We start from the raw sequence: 19,840 nt of genomic DNA on the forward strand, positions 1-19,840 counted from the left end.
GAACACAAACTTTTGCTTTTTTATTTTATTATTTAACAGAAAATAATATAATAGTTGTTTTCTCAGAAAAATATTTCAGATTTGTGTTTATCTATTTGTCCAGCATGACTCAAAAAGTGAGCTTTAGTGTTACGGGGAGATTTTCTATTACAGACGACTCATTTTTTCTATCATTATTAAATTTCCAGACATTTTAAAATCGGGTTTTTGTACTTGTTGATTGATGAGAGCCAATCTTTAGCTTGTTATTTAACTGTTCTTTCTAACCACACAGAGAAGGCATCCTTTAGATATGTGTAAAATTGTAAAGTTAAAGTAAAGAGTGTTTGTTTTACGACCTGGTCAAGCGTTGTCATTTTTTTGTGCAAATCAAAAGATGCTCAGCCTACTTTAAGGTTTGTAAAAAAGTTCTACCAGACACCAGAAACAAACCGTAGCAAATAAATCTTCTGGCTAAAACTAAAACGGTGACCAAGCTGAAATAAAAGATTTATTTTAAGTTGCACACTGTGTTGAAATTCTCTTTAGAACGTGTGCCATTGGCAGAATAACGGAACAGGATATGCAGTAAGTAAAGTAAAATGATTCTTTATGACGTTTGTACAGTATTTTCACATTGACTCGTGCAGTAGAAGCCTGAAGGCTCCTTATGGGGGCATTTCACGGCCTTTCCACTGAAAAGGGCTCTTTGTGGCCCGGCCCTTTGTGGAGCTGGCCATGTAAGCCGATAGCAGAGAGTCTTGAGAGCGTCCAGGTCCTTCCTCCCTGCTCAGTGAGGTCAGCTCCATCACAGACTCCTCCCCCGCCGTATAAAAGGATACTTTACAGCCCGCCGTAACAGATCATCACACACCTGACCTGACGTTGACTCCGCTGCCAGCCGGGTGTCCGCCTGCCTTTTTGCCACTTCTTCTCCTCCTGCGTGACTCGAGGAGGCCCCACCTTCCAGCATGTCTATAGGACTGGAGCTGATCGGCATCACGCTGGGCATCCTGGGCTGGATCATCGCCATCGTGGCCTGCGCCCTGCCCATGTGGAGGGTGACGGCCTTCATCGGCAGCAACATCGTGACGGCCCAGATCATCTGGGAGGGCCTGTGGATGACCTGCGTGGTGCAGAGCACGGGCCAGATGCAGTGCAAGGTGTACGACTCCATGCTGGCGCTTTCCCAGGACCTGCAGGCGGCGCGGGCCCTCACCGTCATCTCCATCCTGCTGGCCATCCTGGCCGTGCTCGTGGCCATCGCCGGCGCCAAGTGCACCAACTGCATCGAGGAGGAGGCCTCCAAGGCCAGGGTGATGATCGTGTCCGGAGTCTTCTTCATCGTTTCCGGGGCCATGCAGCTGATCCCCGTGTCCTGGTCGGCCCACACCATCATCAGGGACTTCTACAACCCGCTGCTGACCGACGCCCAGCGGCGAGAGCTGGGCGCCGCGCTGTACGTGGGCTGGGCGGCGGCGGCGCTCCTGGTCCTGGGCGGGGGACTCCTGTGCTGCTCCTGTCCGCCGCGGGAGACCCGATACAACAGCTCACGCATGGCCTACTCGGCCCGGTCCGCCGGCGGCCCCGTCTTAGAGAGGAAGGACTACGTATGAGCGGAGGTCAGACGCGCCTGAAGCTCTGAGAGGAGCGCAGAGATGGGGACTTGGAGAAAAACAAGTGTTTGATTTTTTTTATTTTATTTTTTCCTGATCGTTTTAAACATCTCTGAAACGGTTCCTTTGGCCGCCAGAGACGGAGATAATAAGCACGTTGATGCAAAATTTGTTTGTGCACTGTCTTTTTAAGAGTTACTGTCACTGTAAAATCACAATTTTTTTTTTTGTTTTTTATAAAACTGTACCTTTAATGTTTTCAACTGGAGGAAAAAAGAAGTTCTTAAACCCAGCAGCGATCTCCGTGATCAAGGACGACGTTGTTAGGAATGGAAGAACCAGTGAGCTGTAAATGCAGTGGACAGCAGATAATAACTGGATTTAACTGCTGCTTCATTGTGGTAAAGAGAAATTACCGTGTTTTTCTCCACAGCTTGTGACGAAGCAGCGAGAGACGGCGCCGTGTTCATTTGTGTTACTCCCTCCTATAATGTTAATGGTTGTTTTTTAATAAAAAACGAGTGTTATTAGGTACACATTTGTCCTTGTTTTATTTTAACAGTCGAAACATTTGGTGCATCCTCGGGGCGAGATAACGACCTCAGTGACCCTTTTACCAGAAATGATGGCGTGTGTGTGCTCCAGACCGCCGCTTTCGTAAGCCTAACCCTCGACATTTAATCCCGAGGAGTGCGTTACGTCAAGGTGGCAACTTAGCTGCACACGCGCCGCACAGCAATTAGCCACGAGATCAGGCTTACAGGCAGAGGTGAGAGGAGGCAGCGTCAGTCCAGCTCCCCTCAGAGCTGCTGCCGGGACGCCGCCGTGGTTTTCACACCTGAGCAGGGCCGGTTCTAGATGGGGGCCAACAGGGCGCAGGGCCCCCGTACTAAAGACGTAACATTAAATACACTTCTCACGTTTGTATGCACTGGTGAATAAACCATAACTGATTGATCACTTTGACTAGTTTTATTTTTTTTACCCTAACGAGGATTTAAAAGTTACGTTTCACATTCAGCTTCAGCCGTATTGAGCTGGGATCACAGTTTTCATCTGTTGGATCAGTACTCTGAAACATGCAGTTAATATTATTTAAAAAATATATACATATTGCCATGCACTGCAAAAATGGAACTTAAAATAAGTAAAATATTCTTTAAAATGAGTGCATTTGTCCTTGATTTGAGCAGGTAAATAAGATGATTTGCCAGTGGAATAAGATTTTTGCACATAAAATAGGAACAACTCATCTCCATCGTCTTATTTCAAGTGCAGGATGTCTAATTATCTTATTTTAGGGGTCAAAATACTCGTTCCATTGGCAGATAATCTTATTCACCTGCTCAAATCAAGGACAAATACACTAACTTTAAGAACATTTTACTTATTTTTAGATACGTTTTTGCAGTGTGTTTTATTGTTTCATTCTTTTGTTTTGTGCCCCTATGAAAAAAAAAATAACACTGGCCCCTCCTTGCCCCCCCCGCCGGTAACTTTGGTCTGCACCTGCAGCTGAGCATTTTTTACTCATGGATGCTTTCAGAAACACACGGTGACACACCTACAGACAAAGATCTGAAAAATTCATGAGCATTTCACGGTAAATATGGGAGAGGCTTCTTAATTCCCTATCGGGTTACTCATATCAGTGTCACCGCCGCCAGAGGGGAGACTCATGATTACAGTAACTACAGGTGAGGGCTCCTTTTACTGCAATAAACTGTACACCGGGGGGGCCGAGGGGGGGCTGGGGGGGCAGCAGCCCAACCCAAATCATAACAGATGTTTAAATCTAATGACAGGATAACATAAACCGAACGCACCTCCTCCAGGCTGTGAAGCAGGTTTACTATAGAGCATCATTTCCTGTTTCACTGACTTGTTGAAAACCTTCACATGTTTGGTTTTTGTTGACCAAATCACCAAATCTCCTTTTTTTTTTTTTCGTGCCTGCATCCAGGAAACACTCCCTCCAATGTAGCTGACCAAAAAAAAAAAAAAAAAAAAAAAAAAAAAAAAAAAAAGAAACCCTGAGGCTGCGGTGAAACGTTATCTCATCAAATGCCTAAACCTGGATGGGAACAAAGGAGAAGAAAGGACGTCCTGTGAGCGCGCCTCCTCGCGCTCCGCTGGCTCTGGCCAAACTCTGCTCACGTGACTGATACCGGGGAATGTGAAGGGCAGGGAGGCACGGAGGCACGGAGGCAGGGAGGCACGGAGGCACCTGCAGGCGGAGGAGGAGAGCTCGACCCCCACCTGACGTTAACACAGGCTCTCTGTGTCCAATCAGAGGGAACAGAAACTCACCAAACCTCCGGCATGTCTCTGTTACTTCTCTTTTGGAAGGCCAAAAACGACATTATGAGCCATAATTAACCTAAAACAGCCTACGGCTCCAGACCCACCTGTGTGGCAAAAATATACAGATAATAAAAATACTTGCTTTAGCAGCTTTTCCATACAGTGTAAGGGTTATTCTTTCCAATAAAGTGAATTTGTTTTGTTTGTTTTTTTGTTTTTGTTGCAAACGACGTGCTTTTTTAAAATTTGGTGATTATCTTTATTTTAAAACCTCAAAACTGAAATAAAGTTATTATTTAATTTAGGAATGGAAACAATTTCCTATAGTAGATATTTATTTAAATAAACTAATTTGTTTTTTTGTTGTTGTTTTTTATTTATTTATATATATATTTATATATATATATATATATTATATATATATATATATATATAATATATTTATATATATATATTATATATATATAATATATATATATTAGTGCTTTGTGGCACTAAACAAATTGTATTTAGCTAAAAAAAGGTTGTAAAAGTTGCTGAGCCGGTCCTAAAATAGATTTTATACCCAGGACCTGGATCCTCGCTGCTGCAGCTGTGAAAGACCCCCCAACCCGACCCCCAGTAAAGACAACACCGGTCAGGGGAATGTAACATGAGACTGAAAACTAATGTAATATCAGCGTTTTTTCAATGAAAAATACATGTTTCTTGTTTCCATGTGATCCATAATCTCCCATAATGCTTAAAGGAACTCCCTCTCTTCTTTCCAGAGCCGGCTCTAACCATTTTGGTGCCTTGGGCAAGACTGTTGTTTGGTACTCCCCTCCCCCCCAACCAAAATATATTAGGACGATCGGCTATTCTAGCCCTATTATGTTGTGCAGAAAACTTTAATAAGTATTTGTACTTTGTGGTCCTAATATATATATATATATATATATATATATATATATATATACTTTTAAATCTGTTTTCTTTCACAACTTTTCCTTAGTAAAATTGGTAAAAATTTATTCCAAAATTATAAATGGAATAATAATAGAAAATATGTTTAATATGTGTGTTTAGCTGAAAATAACACACTGTTTTTTATAATATTATAAAACAAAAAGGCTTACCATTCCCCCAAAATCTTAGCATAATTCCCATAATATCTGTCTTAACAAATCTTTCATGACACATGACATAAAATCTAGAAAAAATTAGGATAGCTCAGTAGATATTCTGTTCTTTCAAAAGAAACTTCCCATATTGATACCTGCCTCTTTTTTGTAGTCTTCACTGGAAGTGTATCCAGAATAAAGGCTAACACCAAAAATGTATAGTTTTATTCATTAAATGAAAGAATTGTTTTCCACCCTGTAATAGCTGACAACGTCCACTTTTGTTGATAAACCCTATTGAGACACTTTATGTGGCCGTCTACCAGTCTCTGACATCTGCCTGAGAAAAGTTTTGCCTCACTTCTCCCTCATTTTCCACACAAATTCATGGTGGCTTCAACAATACTGAGCTAACTAGGTCCTTGTGGAGCAACGCACCGCCACAGCATGACACTTCCAGCTCCATGCGTTAGAGTTGGTGTATTTTTCTTTTCCAGGAGTAATGTATTTTGGTTCATTCCAAACATGTCCCCTGTCCTAGTGGTTAGAGCAGTATGCGGTTCAATCCCCGCATACTGCCACTGTGGGTCCCTGAGCAAGACCCTGAGCTCCAGACTGCTCCCTGCCCACTGCACCCTGAGGGGTAGGAGAAATTCAGAAGACAAATTCTCATTGGAATGTACAAATGCATTGATGAATAAAGGTTTCTTCTTCTGATCAAGGTTTTTTTGGTCCCCTAAAAGTGACATTTAGTTTTCCTGGTGGGAAGACTAGTCTTGGCTTGTGTTGTGGCTGAACATGTGCTTCATGTGAAGGAGGGAGTTTTAGGTTTTGGTCCTGGTAAATCTTTTAACCTGCAGCTTTTTTTTTTTTTTTTGTCTTTACTGGAGTCCAGTTAGCTTAAACCTGGTTCTTTAATTTACTGTTAACCCCTTCTTTTGTTCCAGATTCTCCTTTTGTTTTTAAGTTTCTTTATCTTTGTAAATAACAGAGCATTTAAGTTATCAACCTTCCTGCTGAGTCTTCTTTTCCTGGTTAATTATTGTTAAACCTCCCAGTTTACCCCTAGACTGCCTTTGGGGAACGTAACATTACACAGCATCAAAATGTTTGAATACACCTCATTTACATTCCCATCATTATTTTGATATGCATATGTTGTCATACTGGTCATTTTATAACTCCATCTATTTGTTATTAATGTGTGCTCAGCTGTCAGCTCTCTGCTTGTATAAAGCAGAATTTACCAAAAGCCAGACAGGAGGTGACATCACAAGGCAAACTTCATTATCTTTTAGGCTACTGACATCATCATGTACAGCAAATCCGTTCTGAATTATTTTACATTTTTCCTCTATGGAGAATGTGTCGGTATTTTTGTACTTTATCTTGTCTAGAGTGTGTATTTATGAACGTTTTTCTGTCTGTTTGTTTTTTACAATTTTTTAAAAATGTTTCTTACTGAGAGCATTTTACAGTCTGAATATCCGTAAAATTCCTCTGCACTATATTGTTTTATCACTTTTTTTTCATGATTATTCAACATTTTTCAGACTATTTATTTATCCTCAATAAAATTACGTTCTAGACCTTCACTTTTGACCCGTCCCCCTGCTGACACAAAATCATTTCCCTCTATGAGGATGATAAAGTTTATCTTTTCTACATATTAATAATTGTATGATATTTAAAGAAGTTTATGTGCTCATTTCCTCCACCTGTTTAGGTGGTGGATCAGCCAATCAGCTCTCTCTGTTTCCACCATCTTCCTGCTTCAGACACCATTAGCCTCATTAAAAGTCCTCCAGTTTGTCACTTTAGGAGCTTTCTTAAGGTCTAAGATACTTTGTGAATAACTTTTATCTTACTGAGGTAAAATTCTTAGAAAAATCATAGATTTTTTTCCTAAAATGACGTCACTAAGAGCTGCTTTTACCCTGAGGAATCTTTGTGAATGCGATCACTGGCTTTTAGTTTTAGACTTCTCTGTCCAAAGAACATTACTCCAGAGGTCCTGGTCTCCTCCAAACGTCAATCTGCCCTTCGTGTTTCTTTTGTTGATTGCATGACTGCAAAAATCAACTCTCTTAATTCATGCATATTACTGTTGAAACATTATATTCACAGAAGTACAATTCTTCCAAAGGAATTTGCACAGTTTTCTACAGCCTTGAGTCATGTACACAGTACATGACTATATTACTTATTATTATTATTACAGTAGAGCTGCAGAAAGATTTACAAAATTCACAGCATGAATTTAAACTCCTGTATATTTTCTTTTTTTTAATCTTTGATTTCTTTCTATATTTGATGCTTTTATTTTTGCAGGTCTTTCCTTACCTTTCCTTACGTTTCTTGTCTTGCTTACCGTTTTAGAAATTGTTATACACTTAAATAAAAGTTTAAATAAGGAGACAAAATATCATTTCTAGCTGTAACGTAGCTTTTAGTTGACCGGATAACCAATCCAGTGAGAACATCAGAGTACTTTGGCAGTTATGTCATATCTCGTTAAACCAAGCAGATATTTCAGGTTTACACAGCCACATTATAGCCTAAAAACATTCTGTTCATTACGTGTGAAAGTGTAATAAATCAAACTTTACTCACACTTTTTGCATTCTCCTCAGGGCCTTTACTAGCCTCGTGAGACCATCCTGATCTCGCGAGCTTTCAAGGTTTCACTCGCAGATCAGTCTGGCTACTCTCCGTTAAAGAAAATTTGGAGCAGTTCACCAAACGAACGTCCAATCAGCGTTGGCTTTGAGGCGGGTTGAGGTGTGACGCAACGGGAAGCGCGTCAGTTCAGTCTAAAGAACATGGCGGCTTCAGCCGATGAAACTAGCGTTAGCGTGGCTATCGAGCGAGTTTTATCGGAATTACAGAGTATTTCTTTGCTGAGCTAACGAGCCTTTACCTGCAGCAGCAAGAGTAGCTTGGCTTGTGGTTGTGTTTTCGTCGTCGCTCTGTTACGAGCGACGACGAATCTGATTGGTTCATTTGGCCCGTCTATCACCAACATAGGCCAATCAGCTAACCAGTATTTTCGCCCCTTCCCAAAATTACTTCAACGGAAGGTTTCCAGATGGATATGCGGAGCAAATCTATCTGGCGGAGTCAGGTAAGGCCTTTACTGCTTCGTGTCCCAATTAATGCTTAAGAGGACAAGGTGGGAGTCTCTACTGCCCTCTGCAGCCCCCTTAGTGAACTGCATGTACTTTAAAGCGCCTGCCACTTAGAATAATTAGAGACAGCAATATTTAGATATTTTTTTAAAACATGATACTTAGATGCATGAAATTTTGCACAAACAGGTTTTCATAATCGAAGTAATAGATTATGTGGACTAATTTTTGCAGCCCTACTGGTGACCTGTCCAGGGTGTACCCCATCTCTCGCCCAATCAACGCTGTAGAAAGCTACCAGACCGGCATCTACTTCTTCCAACAGGTTGTAAAGTTCTGCTCTATTATGCCTTTAAATCGGTGACGTTGAACACATCTGACTAGAATGCACTCAAAGTAAATATAGATTTGAATGAACATTTCAGTCACAGCTTTCCCTGCATCTCTCTGCTGTCCCTACGGGCTGAACCTCTGACGCTCGGGTCCACTCTGTTTGACCCTGCTCTTGAGCAAGGCCGGAGAAACTGTTGCTGAAATGCTCTCAAGCTCGGTGGAGCGCGGCAAACCAGCTTAAAAAGTCAAAGCACATACCCTTGGTGCAATAAAATAGCACAAACAATATCAATAACAAATTATATATTTGGTTTTGTTTCATTGATTTGCATCCAATGTCTTATCTGACTAATAAGTTGTCAGACCATGAACTTCCACTAAAAAAGGAGAACTAAAGTAAGTAAAATATTTTTTAAATTAGTGTATTTGCCCTTTTTTGCTGGTAAACAAGATTATTTGCCAATGGAATGAGTATTTTGACCCCTAAAATAAGATAATTAGATAAGATGGACTTGAAACAAGATGATGGACATGAGTTGTTCCTATTTAAAGGGGAAAAAAAACCCTATTCCTCTGGCAGATCATCTCAAATCAAGGACAAATACGCTCATTTCAACGAAAAATTACTCACTTTTAGTTGCCTTTCTGCAGCGTAAGCCTAGTTTTATGCAGAAAATACTGAGACTCTAAAAAAAATATTAAACTCCTGATAATTTTTTGATAACCAACTCGACAGGTTTTAATCTCATCACTGAATTTGGGTGAAGTGATAGCTAAAGTAGCGGATAAGCTAATTGAATAGCCAGGTAGCTGTATTAATTTTCCATATGAAAAAAAACCCTGTTCTGTGAAAGTATTGACTTAATTCCTGCATCTTTGTCAAGAATCTTCTAATTCTCAGATATTACAAATAATCAAAAGTACTGGCCTACAGTTAAAGTAGCTTCCTCCTCCTGATATTTCACTGTATGGTTGACATTGTCTAACTCGGGCTAATTTGGAAGTCATGTAAAAGAATATGGTTTTAGCAAAAGCTGAACATTATTAGATAACAATAGGACTGATGATCCCTCCTCCAGTTTTGAGAGATAATTAACTGCTGTTTGTAGTTGTATTGTGCTTTGGCGAGTTGTTGAGGGTAAACCAGGAGACAAGTCAGAGAGAGACTACCTTGGTTAACGGAGAGGCTGCACAAGGACCGCCATCCATGTCAGAACCGGGGGATACCTCCAGAACCCCTAGGGGGGGAGGTTATGATGAAAACCTGTGGGTAAGATTCTTTCATGGAGCTATCGACACTGTGCTGCATGAACCGATGTTTACAGCAGAGGAAGACTGGGAAGGTATTACAGCACCGGATTCACATTAATCACCAACAGTGAGTTTTGTGCACTTTGAATGCACGCCATCTGCAAACCTTAGCTACGTTTTTGCTGTGGTGCAGGGCAGGCAGAATAATTTAATGGCTTTTCTTCATTTTTGCTATGATTTTCTTTCCTGAAATCTGCAGCATTTTTCTCTCACACAGAACATCTGGTTGCTTTGGAAAATCAAACTATTTCAAATTATCTGTAACAATTCAAATTCACTAATTGACTGTTTATATGCATTGGCCATGATTATAGCACAATAAATGTGACATTAATTTTGAGAGGATTTTATCTGGTTAGATAAAGGGTAACATAATAAAAGGATTTCAATATTCAAATATTTTATTAATGTAGTTTACTAAGTGTACACAATTTCTGAAAATCCTAGGCTTTGTACCCAGTTTTGTCGACCTATATTGTCAAATCTACATTATCTTTTGGTAAAACTAATTAAAGAAACTGAGATATACCTATAGTTCCACCCCTTTGTGCAAAAACATTCAGTTTAACTCATATTTACACAATGAGCATCAGATCATTCTTTGCAGGCAGATCTTTATCAACTTTAGAGAAGCTCAGTCTGTTTATAGAGCGTTGGGGCTAAAGCAAAAAAAAAAAAAAAAAAAAAACTGAGATGGAGAGGTCACCTTACAACAGTAGTTTCCTTTTTTTAGTTAAAGCTAAAAAACTGTGGCAGCAGCCTCACTTCTATACTGTAAAGATTCCTACGTCAAACAGGTTGCAGACGTTTCCACATCCTTAACGCTTCACTCCAGATACAGGTAAACTTTTCTCAAATACCAAACAGAACCGACTTTTTCTATTCCTCTAAGGCTTCCTGTTGTCTTCTGAGGCTCTTGTAATTTTTTTGTTATATTTTATATTTTTTTTATACTAAACTCTCACAGAAAACACTTTTTAAACAGAACGCTCACTCAGCATCAGCAGCCTCCATAACAAGCTCTGTCCGCCTGTTTAAACTTTAAGTCTTCTTCAAAAATATAAATGAATGAAATAATAAAAAAACTTTAAGTATTTATATATATATAAACTGTGATTACCATGTGTATTTTATCTGGTTGTGGGATCAGAGCTCTAACGTTCCTGCTCTTTGATGGGCTGAGTTAGAAGCGGACTCTACCGCCCTCTAGCGGAGACGATAGAAACTACACCGTGACACTTTCAACTGAGCATTAAAATAAACAAAGGAAACGTGAAAGGTTTAAAACCTGTCATGGAGTGTTGTGCAAAACAGCTGCATTACCAGTCTTTGTTATAAAAGTATAAATTATTATTCAAACCTTTTTGATTCACTTCTTTTCCCCCTCTTAACCCTTATGGCGTAATATTTCTAACTATCTGCACACCATGGAGAGCATTTAACTGTCCCAGCTTGCAGGAACATTACCTGAAAAACTAGAAATTTGACTCTGAGGTATCAGAGCTTAGCGGGGCGTTCCCTCTGCGCTGTTTTGTTCCAGGCTGTGTCCCAAACACGCTTCAGTGAGCGTCTGCAGTGTTAGGGTGGCTGGCAGTTTCATCCAGAGCACAAACAACAAGCTTTAAACTTATTGAGAATTTATTGTTTTTAACGATCTGTAAATTTTCATAAAGAAAAATAAATTAACAAAGTTTTAGAAAGCAAACACCTTAAAAAAACACCTCCCCGTTATTAATTATTCATATCTTTGCAAAGCTTGCAGCAGAATGAATACAAAAAAATAAAAATAAAAAAAAGCACCTATTTTTGATCTTGTATGAAGCTTGGATTTAAAAAAAATAACACAGCTCATTTGTTTTAAACAACATTACCCCCTTTAGTGACTTTTTTTTTTTTGGCACAGCCACATTATTTGTTGTCCAGACTTAACGGCGCTGCGGCATCGTTCAGCGGAGTGTAAAAGTACGCGGCGTCGTCCTCTTCGTAGATGATGGCCACGGTCTCACCAGCATCCGACGCACTGCTCTGCAGGTACGCCTGGAGGAGAAAGGAAGGAACGGCATCAACACCTGGTAGCAAGTCGGCATGAAAAGCAGGAATGGGACAGAATAAATATGAATTACCCTCTCCAGCAGCTGCAGCCGCTCTTCGTTGAGCGTGTTGCTCTGCCTCAGCTGGCTCACGGTGTTCTCCAGACCCAGCAGCTTCTCCAGGTGCCGGCGGTGGCGCTGCTGCAGCACCTTCACCTTCTTTTGCAGCTCGGCCACCACCGCCTCCAGCTGCTCTTTGCTCAAACTGTTCTTATGGTAGCTGGAAGAAAAAAAAGAGAGCAAACCCAAAACTAAATGACCTGATGTGATGCCCAGCTCTGAGCTAAAGATGTAAACCACATCAAGTGTCTCCGTGTTCTGCATCCAAGGAAGCGTCGGCTGTAAGAACTGCACAGAAAGTGAGCCATAGAAGGACCACGGTTTAATGAAGATGCCTTCAGGACCACGTTCAACAAACTGGAAGATTAGAAACTGAGTAAATAGTAGTGGCATGCATGTTGGTGAAGCAGCACAAGAATCAATGATTTGTTTTACCTGGCCAACAGCTTCAATGGTTTCCATATACTGGGGGCACAGTGTTAGATTTATTGTGGATTCTCTGATCCAAAGTGTCTTAAATTACACAAACAGCCTGAATGCCACACAAAGACCCACCAATAACTGCAGGGAAATCACAGGAGCCGTCACGGCGCGGTGATTTGACCACGACCTCCGAGTTTGTCCAGCACCAAAGGCAGGGAAAGAGCCCCACAGGATGATGATGATGATGATGAACTTTAAAGCCTCACCTTCATCTCCTCATCATTACGTTCTGGTTATTTTGGGCTAAAAGGTTCAAATCTTTGGTGTTTCAGCTCTGCTGCTTATTCAGTTTTCTACCATCGTCCAGTGACAGTTTGGGTCAGATGGTTCCTGTCAGAAGCTTTTAAAGGAAAGCTAAAGGTGTTTATTTGTGACGCAGCTCGTTAAGAGACATCTAACCAAATATAAGAGTGGGTTGAAGGTAGGGCTGAACGATTTTGGAAAATAATCTAATTGCGATTTTTTTATCTTAATATTGCGATTTAATGCGATTTTTTCCCCCCAGTTTAATTTATCATGTCTTTTTAAACGTATACAAAACAACACATCAATTTCTTTCCTCTGCGTGCGGATTAGTTACTAAAAGACCCGCAGCGTCTAAACTCGGAGCAGAAATGATTGCGTTCTGCAATATATTTGCAGATAAATATATTTCAACCAAAATTGCAATTTTGACTTTTTTCTGCATTAACCACAAGCACCAATTGTTGTCTGTTCAAATGGCCTCTAGATAAAGATGTTTGTAAACAAGGACTATTTAAAACAAGAACTTTTAATGTTTTAATAAATCTGAAAATTGTTCAAGAGAACAGCTTTTAATTGATTTGGACATCAATCCTTGTTGAACATAAAGTGCAACCAACAAGCAAGTCTATGTATTAAACTGATTGACCTGAACTTAATGCTTTGTATGATTATATAAACTCTAAAACAAGTAATAAAATTAGATTATCTCACTGCTGCAACTGTCTTCCCTTCCATGTGGAGGCAAACCCACTTTAAACATTTTACCAACACCTAATGGACGTGTTTAATTCACTAATTGTTACAGAGCCAAAAATTGCAGACCTCTGCGATTTGGAAATTGCTTTTTTTTTTTTAAATCGCGATTATATTGAAAATGCGATTAATTGTTCAGCCCTAGTTGAAGGAAGCATGCATTTAGGCCCGGATGTATAACTTCAGCTCAATTTGAAGAGGATTCAGACTTTTTTTTTGCTTGTTGGGTGATGATTTCACCTTTTAAAAATAAAAACCACGTTTGGGGCTCACCTGTGCTCCCCCAGCTGCTGGTCGTCCTGCTCCGTCCCGTCTGGGTCCGACACGCCTTCCCCCTCCTCCGCCTCCTCTCCGTCCAGCCGCTCCAGGCTGAGGGCGAGCGACGGCGGCGCGTGTTTGGACACGATGGGCACGGTGGACGAGATGGGCTCGGCGCTCAGAGCCGACGACAGCACCGTGTCGGGGGGGAAGGTGAACTGGGTGGACGCCCCGCTGGGGAAGACGCTGGGTATCGTCTCGAAGTAAGCGACGACCTGCTGACCTTCGTGGAGCTGCAGGAACTCCTGGGTGGACAGATCCTGGAGTCCTGGGGGGGCGGCGGGCGGCACGAGCTCGTTCAGAACCAGAGCGCCGCCCCGGCTCAGGATGGCCGCGGCGATCCCGTTCACCAGCTCCACCCGCCCTCCCTCCGCCGAGCTCTCAGACATCAGGACCACCTCAGCGCCGCCGCCGCTCACCACATCCCCCACTGACTGGTATACGGCCGGCGGTCCGTTCCCACCCGCCATGGCTGCCTCCACGGACGCCTGCGAGTCCACGCCCGTCTGGAGGGAACCGCCGTCTCGTTGAAGCGTCGGGTCGACGGAAAACTCAAACAGGCGAAGCGTTTGAGGCTCGCCTTGCATCTCCAGGGGATCCGGCGCCGTGTCGCCTCGGAGACGCTTCGGCTTCCTGTCGCCGGGATCGTCCGCTTTCCGTTTCTGGAGGCAAAGAGAGGAAAAGCCGTCAGAGTCCACCGTCAGCACCAGAGCGGCGGGTTTGTTCCCGGCTCACCTCAGGCTCCAGGAAGACGGTGGGGACGGCGTCACTGTCCAGGTAGCGGATCCCCCAGCGCACCTTGAAGCACGACGGGGCGAAATGTTCGTGGCAGACGTACTGGTGGCGAGACGGGCTCCAGTTCTCCCGGCCCATGTTCCTCAGCCACTGCTGCAGCCGCGCCGGGTCCTGTAGGGGGAACCTGGGGGGGGGGGGGGGGGGGCATTAGCTAAATCAGCTAAATCTGATCCGACGCGTGAAGCCAAACACCAAACCGTCACGGCTGAAGCTCAGAGCTGCGTCTACAGTCGTCTTCTTCAGATGATTTACCAGAAATGTAATATCGGCGCGTGTAAACGATCAGAGAGAAACCAGAGCGTCACGTAAAGATCCGCTAACCGAGTCGTCACATTAATCTGTCTCTGCTTCCTGCTGAGCGGCACAAAGCCGTCAGAAACCATTCTGCTTTTTTCTCCTTTAATTGGGTTTTAATACGACAAATGGGAAAAGGTTCGCATCTGAACAGTTTTATTTTCCTTAAAAAGCCAAAAGGTAGAACTCCAACTTTTTTATTTATCTGGGTTCTGGAGCAACAGGACTTTATAAGAACGTTTTTCAGCGTGTCTTCCTTTGCAGTTTTTTTTTTTGTCTACTTATTTCAGGCTCTAAGCTCAGTACTGCAAGTAAAATTTAGTTTTTTTTTCACAATGCAGACATGATGCAAAGCTGTTGGTGTCTTGGAAAAGCATTCAGGATGTTTGCCATCCTGTTAAGTTAAGGTAAAACCAATAAGATGTTTTATGGCATGTCAGTTTGCTCAGATTAGACAAAAATCCTCAAAGCCAGAGGAATCCAAAGTTTCTGCACCGGGGGCCAAAACTGCCAGGTTTAAAGCACCCAGGGGCCATAAATTCCCCCCACCCATTAAAAACCACAATGTTATAATTAGTTATTGTTCTTTTCCCTCCTCAGCAGTAGATTAAACATGTAATATCTTATTATAAACATAGCAGAAGAGAACGACTTGGTGTCTGTACTAAAAAGGCTACCAGATGTTTGCCGTAATAACAGGAAGCTGATCAGTTTCCTGACTTTTTATTTTATTTTGTTGGTCTAGGAAATGTTTCCAATCTGTTCACAGCAACAAAAAGCAGAACATTTACCGTATTTAGTAAAGTTAAACACATAGATGAGCCCGGGTTTATTCTGTGGGGGGGGGAAATACGCTGCTGGATGTCTGTGATCCCTTTATTTCCCTTTATTATGATGTTAAAATGAAGGTAATGAATTTAGTTCATCCTTCTAAAAATGACAAAGATAAGTTTTAAAGATAATCTGCAAACGTCCCATAAATGGTGATGATACCTCAGCCCCTCTGTAATAGGGCTGGGCAATAAATCAATTTAATCGATTAATTAGAATTTACAATTCTTTAAGATTTCATTTTTGGAAAATCTGGATTTTATTCTCCAGTACACTCATTGGGTTTGCATGAAGAGAACAGCATGTGATGCTGAATATATGTTTAGGCAAATGTATTGTCAAAATATTGTTAAGTGGAAACTTTTTTTTACCATAATACGAGGTACTTCATTTACTTATTTACTTATTTTAACTTAGTTTGATGTTCACAAGTGCAGTGAAGCCTGTTCTTAGCTCAATGTGTAATACCACTAGCAGCAAATGTTTTGTTATATTTTCATTGTTTATAATGGCACGGCTGCCATCTTGTTTTACAAGCATGTTTCACAGCTTGTTTTTAGTTGCACTTTGAATTCAGGTCAACTCCCTGACGAAATTCTTGACATAAAAGCAAGGTTTTAAAAAAATTTCTTTAGTTTCTTTTATGAAACAAAAAGGAGGAAAAAAATCGATTAATCGGATTTGGTATGTTAAAATCTGAGATTTATGTTTTAATCCATATCGCCCAGCCCAACTCTGTAAGCCATTTACTAAGCATGCTCTTTCCTGGCCTCGACTTTAATCACTGTTGCTGAAAACAGCGAATGACAAATTAATTCCCTTCCTTCTAATAAGGCAAAAGTGATATTCATGTTATGTTTTGGATTTAACGTCAATTTCCTGCTAAAAATCTGACTGCTTCATCTCTTTAATTAAAATATTCCATGTTTAGTTTGTGGCAAGTGTAGAAAAAAAATAACAGTATAAACTAGGGCTGTCAGTTTTAATGTGTTAACTTTGTTAGACCATAATCCCGACATAAAACGCCTTGGTTTTTTTACCCTCGCCACTTTCTGTAGTTCCAAAAACGTTAGAGACTGTACCAAAACAGACCGGCGCTCGCTGCTGCCAAGTCTGCTTATTTCATGTAACTTTGGGCTTCTTTTTTTCTAAAATCGCTTGTAAATTTCATGAGTTGCGGGTTGCAGGGGTTTTTTTTGGGCTTGTTTCTGAAAGTAAAGTTGCTTATTTGGGCTCTAAAATAAGTGATGCTGCTGCACTACAGACACAGCGAGTATAACCAGCTGAAATATCCCTCATTACGTGCTGGAGTGCATCCTCCTCTAGAAAGACATAGGAGCCGAGGGAGTAAAGGCAGAGGGAGCAAATCTGTCCGTATTTTCTGCAGTTTACAGCTGCAATAACCAGTGATAACTGCTGAAAGTAGATTAAATAGTGCAGATCAACATTTGGAGCAGAGATTTGTTCTGAAGATTAGTTTTTACACGCTGATAACCCATAAACCGTACTTTAATGCTTATTAATTTGTTGTTTCTGTATTTGACAAACTAAAGCTGAATCACATTGCCAAACGAAGAACTGTTTGGCACATGAAGCTGTGCTAATTAGTTCTCTTTCATGGGTATTAAGCTCCTGCCCCAGTTGGAAGCAAAGTGTCAGACTCTGGAATGACCTGGAAATTTAAAACCTTTTTCCAGGCTTTAAACTGTATGAATGTGCAAAATTATACAAAAAAAAATATTTTTGTTGGTGTGAAAGTTCAGGATTAGGTGTGTGTGTGAGAGTGAAAAAATGAATACAACTTTATTAAAATGTAAAATGAGTATAGCTTTCTTAAGTCTATCTTTGTTTAAGAGGAGAAAAATATTTTGACATGAAATATTTATTTATACACACATTTGTTTACACATTGTGTAAAAATCAGAGCGTTATGATTAGCGATTTAGCCGTTATCAGCCAGAGTTTAATATTTTATGGCACCAGCATGTTTTCATTCCAATTCTGAAAAGTTCTTGAGAATAAAAAAAATATATTTTTGTACAAGCATGTTTTTTTTTACTAGTGTCATTTATTGCAAAATTGCATATTAAAATGCCTAAATAGGCTTTTACACTTTCATAAATAAAAAGATAAAATATGCAATTACTTTGCGATTAATTTCGAGTTAACTATTGAAATTATGCGACTAATCACGATTAAAATGTTTAATTATTTGTCAGAACAATGAATGTAGGGGGTGGCATGTTCTGTGCCCCCCCATCAGGAAATTTCAACATGTTGACCGACGTTTGGACATCTCTGTTCTTAAGTTATACAAGTTAAAATAAAAAAGGTAAAAGCTGCACTTTGACGCTAAAGCAAAGAAAGAGAGAACCCCCCGCGCGTTGTTTTCTACCATTAGCGTTGAGTTTGTGCGCCTCTGACGTTTCATGGGTTAATGAGGTTAACGCCACGTGGTTTAATTAACACAAAAACATCCAGACACGGACTGCAACTCTTTCTTTAAAGCAGCCAAAGCTTAAAGGGGGAGAAAAAAGAACCGAGAAGCTTTGAAAATTATGTAAAATAAGAATATTTTGATTTTGATATGAAAGAAAAGTCTGACAGCCTTGGAGTAAATGATAAATATATAGCGGAGGACTTTCCTCATCTGGTCGTTTAGCCAAGCTCCAGAAGAACTTTAAAACCAGTAGAAAACCTGATGTTGTTGCTCCGCGGAGCGCACATTCCCACCGCGTCTCTTCGCAGACTCACAACCAGGAAACCGAATCAACCGTTTCTACGGTTAAAACGCGGGGAGGGAACCCCCGTTAAAGGGCGACGCTTACTTGTAAAAGCTCTTCCTCTCGCCGCCGGAGTCGCTCCTGCAGTTCGGCACCGAGCAGTACTTGGGCATCGCTGAGCGCAGCTCCCGGGGCTCCTCGACCCAGCTGGACTCATAACAAGGTGAAACCAAAGTCCTTCCCTCTCATACGTCTCCTCAGGCTCGCGACGACGTGCGAGTTGCTGGCTCGCGGCGCGAGGCTGACGAACCACGATCAGCTGCTCGGAAGCGCCATACGTCACACGGCCGCGACGCTCCTCTGGCCAGTGGCGCCTCACTACGTGCTGGAGCGCATCCTGCGGCGCCGCCATCTTGGATAGGTCTCTCCTACTCTAGGCAGGATAGGAGCCGACGGGAGTAAAGGCAAAAGGACGCGACTTTGCCCGTATTTTCTGAAGTTAACGGTTGCAATAACCGACGATAACTATTGAAAGCAGATCACACGGTGCAAACGCCATTTTGGGCTGAAATTGGCTCAAATGGATGGACTATAATTTTATTATCAGGCAAGGCAATTTTATCTGTATAGCACATTTCAGTACAGAGACAATGCAAAGTGCTTTACATGATGAAAATATAGGGGGAGGGGCAGGGCAGAATAAAAGTAAGTAGGAATAAAATGCAAAAACAAAATAGAACATGGGAAAATAGAAACTAAAAGCAAATATTAAAAACAGTTGGACTACACAATTGAACTAATGATGTTTCAGTAAAACAGTACAGAACAGAACAGTCGAAGATAATCCTAAACAGATGTGTTTTTAATCTTGATTTAAGGGGACTCGGGCTTTCTGCACTTTTCCAGTTTTCTGGAAGTTTGTTCCAGACCAGTGGAGCATAGGAACTAAATGCTGCTTCTCTGTGTTTAGTTCTGGTTCTAGGAGTATGCTGGAATCAGACGATTAATTTGTTATCGCTATATTTCACAAACTAAGCTTGACTCACGTTGCCAAATTAAGTACCCTGGAGTTACGGAGTGCCAGCACATGCAAGAAGCTGTGCTAGACAGTTATTTTTCAATCGATCGATAGATATAGTTCCCCGTTGCCCTGACATACCAAGTCTAAGGCAATCACCAGTCACACGACGACAAGTGACATCACGCTTAAGGTCATCGTTAGTGTCCAAAAGCTGGTCCTTGAACTCCAATGGTAGGAGAAATAACATGCATTTCACTTTTAATGCATTTTTAATACAAGGTTATAAAATGTATTTGCGAAATGAACTGCAGAAAATAGTGACATTTCTAAATAAATGTAATTTTTTATCAATTTTTTACTTCCTGTATCAAAATGACCTGTAACATGTAGAATTGCCAGTTACCAAGAATCTGGTCCTTTGAGACAGTATTTGAAGGATATAAAATAAATGT

At 41.2% G+C, this 19,840-nt stretch overlaps 2 protein-coding genes across 3 annotated transcripts; one reads left to right on the forward strand and one right to left on the reverse strand.

Moving 5' to 3' along the window:
• The first annotated feature begins 862 nt into the window (after positions 1-862).
• Positions 863-2,054, forward strand: LOC105933095 (claudin-3). The gene has a single exon (XM_012872474.3). The coding sequence runs from the start codon at positions 951-953 to the stop codon at positions 1,593-1,595; it is 645 nt and encodes a 214-aa protein (XP_012727928.2). The 5' UTR covers positions 863-950; the 3' UTR covers positions 1,596-2,054.
• A 9,571-nt stretch (positions 2,055-11,625) lies between these two features.
• Positions 11,626-18,697, reverse strand: LOC105933054 (THAP domain-containing protein 5). Of its 2 annotated transcripts, none has more exons than XM_012872426.3 (5): positions 18,473-18,697; positions 14,460-14,643; positions 13,680-14,386; positions 11,898-12,084; positions 11,626-11,811 (listed from the first exon to the last, which is right to left on the reverse strand). In XM_012872426.3, the coding sequence occupies exons 1-5, from the start codon at positions 18,538-18,540 to the stop codon at positions 11,683-11,685; spliced, it is 1,275 nt and encodes a 424-aa protein (XP_012727880.2). In that variant the 5' UTR covers positions 18,541-18,697; the 3' UTR covers positions 11,626-11,682. The 2 variants fall into 2 exon arrangements, with proteins under 2 accessions (XP_012727880.2, XP_036005879.1); XM_036149986.1 differs by lacking the exon at positions 18,473-18,697 and adding an exon at positions 18,343-18,386.
• Positions 18,698-19,840: the final 1,143 nt, after the last annotated feature.

The sequence above is a fragment of the Fundulus heteroclitus genome, chromosome 18 (assembly GCF_011125445.2).
Source record: "Fundulus heteroclitus isolate FHET01 chromosome 18, MU-UCD_Fhet_4.1, whole genome shotgun sequence".
NCBI lineage: Eukaryota > Metazoa > Chordata > Actinopteri > Cyprinodontiformes > Fundulidae > Fundulus > Fundulus heteroclitus.

Excerpts from the sequence above, each read along its gene's own strand:
- LOC105933095 (XM_012872474.3), top strand. The coding sequence starts at position 951 with ATGTCTATAGGACTGGAGCTGATCGGCATCACGCTGGGCATCCTGGGC.
- LOC105933054 (XM_012872426.3), bottom strand. The coding sequence starts at position 18,540 with ATGCCCAAGTACTGCTCGGTGCCGAACTGCAGGAGCGACTCCGGCGGC. Across the intron at positions 14,644-18,472 it reads GAGAGGAAGAGCTTTTACAA|GTTCCCCCTACAGGACCCGG; the intron begins GTAAGCGTCGCC and ends CCCCCCCCCCAG. Across the intron at positions 12,085-13,679 it reads CAGCAGCTGGGGGAGCACAG|CTACCATAAGAACAGTTTGA; the intron begins GTGAGCCCCAAA and ends TTTTTCTTCCAG.